General features: G+C 35.9%; 1 protein-coding gene across 2 annotated transcripts in view; it reads left to right on the top strand.

The window, feature by feature from the left end:
• Positions 1–10456, top strand: part of LOC106879111 (disintegrin and metalloproteinase domain-containing protein 10) — a 62177-nt gene extending 51721 nt beyond the window's left edge. For both annotated transcript variants that reach the window (XM_014928551.3, XM_014928550.3), the window contains exons 12-18: positions 1737–1841; positions 3074–3158; positions 4075–4183; positions 5754–5885; positions 6580–6719; positions 7564–7737; positions 9493–10456. In XM_014928551.3, the coding sequence (XP_014784037.1) occupies positions 1737–1841; positions 3074–3158; positions 4075–4183; positions 5754–5885; positions 6580–6719; positions 7564–7737; positions 9493–9645 (898 nt within the window). In that variant the 3' untranslated portion in view covers positions 9646–10456. The remainder of the gene's footprint in view (positions 1–1736; positions 1842–3073; positions 3159–4074; positions 4184–5753; positions 5886–6579; positions 6720–7563; positions 7738–9492) is intronic.
• Positions 10457–10965: the final 509 nt, after the last annotated feature.

Raw genomic sequence — 10965 nt, 5'->3', positions numbered from 1 at the left:
TTGAAATGGTAGAACCGATAAAATGCCATGGCCAAAAAACCCTTGTGATATTTAGCTTTGTCTTTCTACATTCTTAATTGTAACCCTTTTCCTTACCATATTTCTCATGAAATAGTGTCTTTATTTCAACTAATTTTGAAAATAATGAATTTAGTGAAATAACTCTGTCATTAATTAAGCTGTTGTTTAAAACAAAGTAACTTAAAATTTCGATGAACAGTTTTAAATTAGATCTCTTTGATACAAAGTTTGCATCATTGAACCATGGGTGATCTTAATCGAGTTGATATCAAAAGGGTTAAATTCATTGGGAATTTCTTAATACCTTTCTCTTCTGGATCAATAAACTAAATACCAGTTGCACTCTGGGGATACATTGAATTGATTGTGGCCATCTTCACAAATTTATAGTTTTGTGCCAATGGAAGAAATTATTATTTACAGCAAAACTTAATGATTCTAAATACATTCATACAAGAAATATTTTAATATTCTGAACTGCTTAGTAAATCATACTGCAAAGCAATATCATATGATTTTAAATGATTATCCAGTCTCCAACAAATAGGTGAAAGACAACAACTCCTGAACATTGTAAGAAAAGTAAAAGCTCATCTATTATGGCCATATTCACAGAAGCAGAAGTCTAGAAAACATTATCATGCAAGGAAGGGTAATATATCGTTGTTGGCACTCCGTCGCTTACGACGTCGAGGGTTCCAGTTGATCCGATCAATGGAACAGCTTGCTCATGAAATTAACGTGTAAATGGCTGAGCACTCCGCAGACGTGTACCCTTAACGTAGTTTTCGGGGATATTCAGCATGACACAGAGTGTGACAAGGCTGACCCTTTGAATTACAGGCACAACAGAAACAGGAAGAAAGAGTGAGAGAAAGTTGTGGTGGAAGAGTACAGCAGGGTTCACCATCACCCCTGCCGGAGCCTCGTGGGGCTTTAGGTGTTTTCGCTCAATAAACACTCACAACGCCCGGTCTGGAAATCGAAACCACGAGTCTGCTGCCCTAACCACTGGGCCATTGCACCTATATCAAGAGGCAGACAAAGAACACTGGATGGACAATATCAAGCTGGTTGGTCAAGAGTAGCAAAACAGTTGGAGACCTTGCACTTAATTGGGAAGACTCTCATTGGGGTGTGTCACCATTGTGCTGCAGGCATACAATACATGGCGAGTCTCATCTGAATGAAAATATCAAACTTGTTTTAATCTGGGGAAAATAATAGAAAAGAAGCTTCTGTATATTCAGGAAGTTTCCATGATGCCTTTGCTATCAAATAGTTCCATTTCATTCTTTTAACCGATCCACGTCAATAATGGAAATTTTAGATATTCGCCATGCTTGAGGAGACCTATTGAGTCAAGAACATCAAAACCAAAATCAAATGGAAATTGTAGTTGTGATCCCTGTGCCGGTGGCATGTAAAAATTGCCATCTGAACGTGGTCATTGCCAGCCCCCTCTGGTCCCTGTGCCGGTGGCACGCAAAAAGCACCCACTACACTTGGAGTGGTTGGCGTTAGGAAGGGCATCCAGCTGTAGAAACACTGGCAGATCAGACTGGAGCCTGGTGCAGCCTCCTGGCTTCCCAAACCCCAGTCGAACTGTCCAACCCATGCCAGCATGGAAAACGGACGTTAAACGATGATGATGATGATGATGTTTCTATTGAGTATTTTCCAACTGAAAATAATTATTTTCTTTTCTATTTCAGTGAAACATCGGGTCCTTGTTGTGATGGGGACAAGTGTACTTTCATATCTGATAAACTGTGTCATAAAGAAGAGGAGCAAGGATGCACTTACAATTCTTCTTGTGAATATCCTTTATTGTGTGTGATTATAGTTTAGTTTTTGGTCAGTATTATATTCTATAATGATGGTGGTAACTTCCAGGAGAACTGAGCCTGAAATCTAACTTGATCATTGATTAATAACCATTTTGTTCCATTTTCATCGCATTGCAAATGCTTTTGTAAAAAGAAAAAACACTCACATCCTCTTAAATCAACTTTGAAAAAAAATTGGTGCTTCATACTAGTATATATTAAGCAATTTTCTAAAACTGTTATTAGTCAGGTTATTAAGGGAGTTAATTTCAATCTCAACCATCCATGTTGTTACATTGGAAAAACACAACATCCCTATTAAGTTGGATATAAAGATTCCCTTTTGGTATTAATATTGTTTCTGTTTGCTATCAATTATCTTTTTAATACGCCCACTGGCTGTTTGTAACATCAGTGCCTGAATAGATCGTTGACAAGGAGATTCAGCTGTGATATTGCTACAGGATGCCTACCACTGAGGAGTCCAGGCAGGGCGAAATCATGATATAACATTTCTGGCAGGCTGTAGCAGACAGTTTTTATTTGTCAACGATATAAATATGAATGCTTTTTTGCACCATGAGAGGTCCTCTCAAGGTAAATAACACAATATCCTGTGTTCAAACACATTAAGTTGAATAAAAAGATTGCCTTTGTTTAGACTGTACATAACTAGGTACTGGCCATACTTTTATCATGAAAGTATTTGGCCTAGTAGTAGTAGTTTGAGTGTCATAAGATTGTGTTTTCGATTCCTGAACCAAGCAGTATTTTGTTTTCTGGAGCAAAGCATTTCATTTCATGCTGCGCTAGTCCATTCAGCTGTAAATGAGTCAATGATAACTGGAAAGTTAACCTTGTGATGAACTGGTGTTCCCGTTCAGAAGGAAGTGTTGTAATTTCTGTTACGTATATGCTATGGGAATATGCTATGTCAACCTTATGAGTCCTAGAGCTCATAACAGACCCAAGTCTAAATGCTTCTTCTTACAGTGCTGGATGTTTTTGTGCAGATATTATTTAACCCCAGGTGAGCTGGCAGAATCATTAGCACGTCAGGCAAAAATGCTGAATCCATGTACAACTGCATAAGATAGTTGTAGCCTTTGTCTTTATTTTCATTAATATTATCTTTGTAAATTATATTTGTTGCTGTTTGAATTGTTTCTCTGATATTCTTGTAAAACCATTGTGAGTTTCACTTTTCTTTAACTGTGTCTCACTGGTAAACGTGCGACTTGTCCAACTCCAACCTTCAAGAAAAACGAAACACTATGCAACCACAACAGCAAAATTTGCCTCGATGGTGTAAGTAATGACATGTTCTATCTTTCATTTTAACTTTATTGTAGAAACACACAGCTTTAACCCTTAAGGTTTCCAATTATTCTGTCAAATGTAATGCTTATTTATTCACATTTTTTTGGATTTATCCTGCACTATGTTATAACCTTGATATTTCGATGATGTGATTGTGTATGTTCAAAATGACATTCTAGAGTAGGTGTGAGATATCAGATCTGGCCAGTGTGAACATAAAGCAAGCAGAATATTGTGGCCGGATATGGCTTGTTTAAGGGCTAAAGGGTTAATCAAATGGATGATAAAACATTTCACACACTGAAACATTTCATAAGTCAGAAATAACTCTACTGATGTCTCATCAGATGAACCAATATTTGATATGGCAAGGCATCTCTGAGAAATGATCTTTCTCTATGGGAAGTAAATGAGAAGATAGTATCTTTTCCTCCTTTCTTCCTCCCTCTTTTGTGTCTCCCTCTACATCTATCAGTTAGTGTGTGTGTTTAGAATAAAAAGTTTCCCCTCCCACTCTCCACTGTCTCCTTCCCTCGACCAAGGCTTTGGTCGTCCCGAGGCTATAGTAGAAGACACTTGCCCAAGATGCCACGCAGTGGGACTGAACCCGGAACCATGTGGCTGGTAAGCAAGCTACTTACCACACAGTCACTCCTGTGCCTACATAATTTTATCCCAAAATATACATAAAACAAACAAATGAATTCAGTTTACTATTTCTAGAAAATTGAACAATGTTCCCTTTCTCTATACCAACGTTTTTCAGAGGCCTTTATGCTGGTGGTTAGCTCAGGGTTACTTAGTGACAAACACCTTAAATTTTGGTTAAACAGATTCACATTAATCTCTGAAGATGTTCGATTTTTGCTGTTTCTTTATTTTCATATATTTTTTTTCCTTTCAGCATTGCATTGGATCTGTGTGTCGCAGAATTAAATGGGAGGAATGCTTTCTAACCCCTCCTCATAATGATGAAAACTTTGATCGTGAACTACTCTGTTACGTTTCTTGTAGTACGTATTATCCTTCATATTATCCATATCAGTATCAAACGATCATAGAACATGTTTTTATCAATTTATTGTTTTAGCTTGAGATGTACGAATAAATTCATTTAGTTAGCAGCAGCAGCACTAGCTGCATTATAATTTTACATTGTTTTTTTTTTGTCTTTTGTTTTTCTTTTTCTGGGCTGATATGGGTTGGATGAATCTGCTGCAATGCAGCTTCTCATTCATTACTTACTGATCCTGGTGTAGCCATCTGGTTCACCAGTCCTCAGTCAAATCGTCCAACCAATGCTAGCATGGAAAGCGGACGTTAAACGATGATGATGATTCCTCATCATTGCTTTCCATGACGTCCAGCATCCAGAGATCAGACCTCACACTGTCTTCCTTTTCTTTCATTGGTTTTTCTCTTCTAATTTGCTCACAAATTTTAATTTTTTTTTAATCTTTAGAGGATCTTTGCTTATTTTGTGTCTGAACCTGCCTAGGCATGGTGAATCTTGGCATTGTACACAGTGCCAAGAACTATTCCATGTCAGTTGGCAGATATATAAGCACTAATCAGCAAACGATCTGTTCACTAAAAGTATAAACAAAGGCCAGCTACTTGGCTAGACTCTATGATTTGGGCTACTTCTGACTGATGAGACATGTTGAAGCACTGGTGTCCCAGAATCCTCTGCACCAATGAGTCACGTGTGTTGAACACACTATCGTCATAAAAAAAAGAAACTCTCTTTTGACATACATTACAGTAACTAGCATATTTTGTGTCCAAATCTGCTTGGACATATTAAGAATATGTATACATAAAAAGCACATTTCAAGCGTTGGGCCTCTTGGAGGCAATGACAAATGACTGAGAATTTTGGCAATATGCCATGTTTGGGAAGAAGACCCATCAAACCAAGTGAAATCATAGTTGTGTGAGATACTGGTGTCACGCATCTGGCACCCATGCCAGTGGCACGTAAATGCACCCATTATATTCGTGGAGTGGTTGCTATTAGGAAGGGCATCCAGCTGTAGAAATAGATGTTAAATTATGATGATGATGCAAATAATGATTTTTAGATCTCTATAATGTTTACAATTTATCTATTTCACAGTATATCATTCATTTATGATACTGTACTTTTACTGCAATAAAATTACAGTAATCCTCTGTAATGGATGAGATATATTTTTTATTGCAACTGGTGCTTCAAACAGTACCCAAGGGATGTGATAAACCATAGTTCTGTACAAGACATTTGAATAACACTAGTGTATAGTAATATTTCTCTCAATTTCAGTAAAGATTGTGTATTCTTGGTAACCCATAGTGATACTTATGAAAGGAGCCAGCTTGATAAAAATGACTGAGATAATAGAAATACTATAATGAATGAAATCAGTGCTAATATAATCTTAGAGACAGACAGGTTGATATAAAAAAAATGGGACTTCTGTCTTCTTAAAACAAATCTCATTGTTTTCACTATCTCTCCATATTCACACTTTCATCATGATGTAACGTTATCATATATGTTTTGTTTAAGTGTATTAAAGCAACAGGTAACTTGTGTTTCAGCCAAGACAGGAAAAGAATGCATTAGCTCTAAAGATAAAGACAAGGTTAAACGACCTGAAAATATACAATTTCACAATCTACTTAGAGAAATAAACCAAAATATTGACTATGCTCCATTGAAACTTCCGGCAGGTAAGTAAATATTCTGATTGAATCACTTCTGTTTGTTTCATACGTTACTTTAATCCTTTAGCATTTAATCTGGCCCAAATATTCTATGTGTTATGTTTGGACCAGACAGATCTGGCCTTTCCCATCTGTCCTACAACAAGTCATTTTAAACATACACAATGACTCAATCAAATTCTTGGAGTTGCAAGATAATGAATGATAGTGCTCATGGACTGGCTCTTGTGTGGGTGGCACATAAAATACACCATTTTGAGCGTGGCTGTTGCCAGTACCGCCTGACTGGCCTTCGTGCGGATGACACGTAAAAGCACCCACTACACTCTCAGAGTGGTTGGCGTTAGGAAGGGCATCCAGCTGTAGAAACTCTGCCAAATCAGATTGGAGCCTGGTGTAACCATCTGGTTTCACCAGTCCTCAGTCAAATCGTCCAACCCATGCTAGTATGGAAAGCGGACGTTAAACGATGATGATGATGATGAATGTGAATCATGTATTCATAACAATGTGAATAAATAATCACTATATTTAACAGAGCAATCTGAATGCTAAAGGGTTAAGGCCGTCATTTTTTCAATCTCCAAAGAAATAGGGAAGTTTGACCTGTTTGTGTGTCTGTTATATATAGGTTTACAAATATTAAAGGTAATTGTTTCTGAGCATTTAGTTCCATCTGTTATGTCATTTCTCTTAACAGGATCTCCATGTGATAACTTCCGTGGCTACTGTGATGTCTTCCATCGATGTCGACGAGTAGATGCGGAAGGACCCCTGGCTCGTTTGAAGAATTTGATATTTAACCCTGAAACTCTTCAAACAATCAGAGAATGGATTATTGTATGTATTACTTTTTGTTTAAGCTGCTTTATGTAAAGTATATATGTGCATACACACTCACACACACACACACACACACACACACACACACACGTAAGCAAATGAAAGAAAGTAGCACTTAACACATTTAGTGTTGAAGTTACAAGTATTTAACAGTTTTACTCAGCTCCACGTTACTTGAAGTTTCTTTTTTATACCCTGAGAACTTTGATATGGAACCAAGTCAAACTGTGTGTGTGTATAAAATGACAAATACAGGAGTTGGACAAAATAATAGAAACACCTTAAAATTTCAAACAAATTTATTTTAATATGGGGTAGGTTGAATTCTATGAAGTATGGACTCGTACAAAGTTTGAATTGTTTCCAAAGGAATTTTTATCCATTCTTCAGCTAAAACAGTCTCCACTTCTTGATACACCAAACATTTCGGTTGTTTTCATTATGCTAGTGCCTGCTGTATCAGCACCAACAATTTAACCTGTTTGAAAGTCCGATAGATCTGTCATTTTAATTACCTTTTCCTGATGATACCTGAGAAGAAACAGCAGTTTTATCAAAACATATTAAGAAACACTATAATAAGTCAAAAAACATTAAAATAAACAAGCTTTTGACTGTTTCATAGATATTTCAAAGTTATGATGCTATGATGCTTCCATTATTTTGTCCAACCCATGTATATAAAATAAAATTATCTGTTGCGTTGCATATATATTACAAATTTAATAATTATTTTGTTTTTGTTTTCAGTGTTATAATCTTGTGAAAGTTTTGTTCTATGAATTCTCAAATTTTGGTTTTGTACAATTTTTAAATCAATTTTTCAAATGTTTAATTTCAGGTTCACTGGTGGGCTGTAATGTTAATGTGTATAGGATTGGTCTTGTTCATGGCTGCATTTATCAAAGTCTGCGCTGTGCACACTCCCAGCAGCAATCCACGCAAGCCGGCTGCCAGAAAACTCAGTCTGCCTTCAAATCGCCTTCAGAACAGGCCAATGTCTGCTAGACACCATGTATGTCAACGTTATGATGGTCGCAGATTTTATACTAATTTATTGGATCCGCATTACTGAAAAATTCTTTGATTAGTTTCGTTTATTTACAGTTATATTTTATAGCTGTTCTGAAATTGTGCAAGTAAGACAATATTACACAGACAACCCCGCCTTAGTTGTCGACTTTACTTGTACCTTTTAGTTTTACCAACTCATCCTGTTTTACCAAAGATATTCTGCTTGGTCATAGGCACTTAGTTTTCATTTACAATATGAATCCAGCCATACGTAAATATCTTAATTCATTATTATTTTTGGAGTCAACATATTTCCTTAAGCAAAATAGTTATAGCAATGTAGCTATCTTAAGGTGTTTCTACCAGCATTTACTGCCCCACCCCCACTTACTCGCTCTCTCTCTCTCTCACATAGTAAATATTTTGTAGAATTTCCTGCAGATTTTTGATGTTTTGCAATATTTGCACAGCACTAAAGTTTCTTGAATAATGTGTATTTTAAAATATCATTATTTTACCTCCTCTTTTTTTCCTAATATTGTTTTGGTAAATATGTGTAGAATTACTGTTAAGGGCATCCAGCTGTAGAAACCATGCCAAAACACAGAGGAGACTGGTATGGCTCCCTGCCTTGTCAGCTTCTGCCAAACCATTCAGCCTATGCTAGCATGGAAAACAGATGTTAAATGATGATGATGATGATGATATGTTACATAAAAAAAAAGGTTACCTTCTTGGGTCATGCTGACTCATAAGGGCCAGTTTCCCGGTTTCCATGGCATATATAGTCCCCGCCTGGATGGGATGCTGATCCATCGCAAGTTTACTCATTTTTACCCTCTAAGTGGACTGGAGCAACGTGAAATGAAGTGTTTTGCTCAAGAACACAACACGTTGCCTGGTCCAGGAATTGAAATCACAGTCTTACATTCATCAGTCCAACACCCTAACCACTAAGCCACATATTTCCATATGTTATGTACATACACCTGACAGCTCCACATGTGTCAATTTCTTTGTATTGGCTCATGCTGTATGGCTACATAACTGTTGTCTGCCCAACTTACATATACACACATTCACCTATACACTCATCATTTATTCGCCTTTACATTTACTTTTCCTTGCTGGCATGAAGTGGGTGCTTTTATGTGCCACCGGCACGAAGGCCAGTCAGGAGGTACTGGCAACAGTCATGCTTGAAATGGTGTATTTTACGTGCCACCTGCACAGGAGCCAGTCCAGCGGCACTGCCAACAAATTCGCTCGAATGTCTTTTCACGTGCCAGGAGGGCGATGTTGGTAATTGATCACACTCAAATGGTGCTATTTACGTGCCCCTGGCACGGAAGCCAGACAGCTGGTGCTCTGGCAACAATCACGCTCGGACGGTGCTCTTAGTGATCTACTGGTACAGGTGCCATCACGATTTTGCTTTCGCTTGCCCCAACAGGTCTTCGCAAGCCGAGTTTAGTGTTGAATGAAGAGACGTTGGCATGGGTGCCAGTCTACAAATTTAGTCTATGCCAGTAGGTGTTTATTTAGTTTCGTTTGTGCGATCCATTGACTAACACAATTTTGTTTCTAACTTCATTTTAATTATCTTATAACTATATATATGAATAAATAAATCCACTTAATTATCTTATATCTGTGAATAAATCTACTTCCAATTTGTAAGCATCATACATGTTGATCTTTGCGTGTGAAATCAGTTTCAAGAAAATTAACTTTTTTTTTGTTCTTTTTTTTTTAGCAGCCTCCGCCTCCCTATCCTGGTGATAATTACTCAGGGCCACATATTGGACATGGCAGAGGCCCACGCTATGATTCCCAAGATTACAAAGGACCAAAATCAAAAGGTGGTGCTCGTGGAAAAATGGAAATGAGACATTTCCCAAGATCTTAAGTTAAACATCCTTCCTTTTTTTTTTTTTTTTAGTTTTTTTTTCTTCTCCCATCCCCTACCTATTTTGTAATTAAAAATTTGAAAAAAAAAAAAGCAATGAAAGATATAAGTTAATTTGCTAAGCTTCTGCTATTGAAAGAATGTCTTGGTTGGAAAAAAAAAGAACAAAAAAAAAACACATTAAAATCTGAACATTTGAATGTAAAATGAAAATAAATTTTTTAAATTAAAAAATAATAACAACATCATGGCAAACTTTTAAATACATATGTAAATAAGATGAAATATGTTTTTGAAATTTTTTTTTTTTTTTGTTCCCTATAATACAAAATTTTTACAATGAAAAATGCATTTGATCAGTCCTGTTAGCTTGCCTTTCTCTAGTGTATTGATGTAGCGACTGTGAGTGGCACCTAACCAATAGCACTTGTCACCCTACATCTAACAACACTTCTTCCAGACTGTTCTACCACAGCTATGCTGCAAAATAACTTTTTTTACTCTCTTAACTGAATTTCTCCCTAAAAAAATCTTTGGATTTTATTTTTATTTTTGTTACATTTTTTTAGCTACCATTAAAAACTTAGTTATCTTCTAGTTTTTATCTTCCCCCCCTTTTGTTTGTATTTTTTTATTTTTCTATTGTTCCTTTCTCATTTTTTTTTTTGTTTTGTTTTGATTTTACCCAACCACTGGTATTTGTTCTTAACCACATTCCACCTTACACCACTTTTTTTTGTTTTAGGCTTTGATTTTTTTTTTTTTTTTTTTTGAACTTTGTGCTTGGATAATAAAACTGTATCCATTCTTAGCTATCATGTTTGAGTTATAATTTCCCTAGCAGGGTTTCTGTTACTGTATAAGGAGATAATAGCTTTGGTCTCTTGGACGCTTTTGTCAAACCAACTCAAGATAATTCTTTCAGTAATATTATATGAAAGCAACTATCAGTTCCTTGATATTCTTCTATCATGAAAATTTCCCACCAGCTCATTATATATATATATGTATATATATACGTGTATATATACATATGTGTATGTATGTATATATGTAGAAACATGTATATATATATATATATATATATATGTGTAGATATACATGTATATATATATATATATATATATGTGTAGATATATATATATATATATATATACATATATATGTGTGTGTGTATATATTTAGATATATATACGAAATATTATTATGGAGGCAACACAGACGAAGTCTAGAAGAACATAATTAAAACACGCATCCAAAACTTATATAAATACATATATTCTCTATAAAATGGAAATAAAATTCCAAAATACATAAATA

This window comes from Octopus bimaculoides, chromosome 18 (assembly GCF_046866305.1).
Source record: "Octopus bimaculoides isolate indiv1 chromosome 18, ASM4686630v1, whole genome shotgun sequence".
Classification (NCBI taxonomy): domain Eukaryota; kingdom Metazoa; phylum Mollusca; class Cephalopoda; order Octopoda; family Octopodidae; genus Octopus; species Octopus bimaculoides.
Note: the sequence above shows the minus strand (reverse complement) of the source record. Positions and strands in the feature narration are given on the sequence as shown.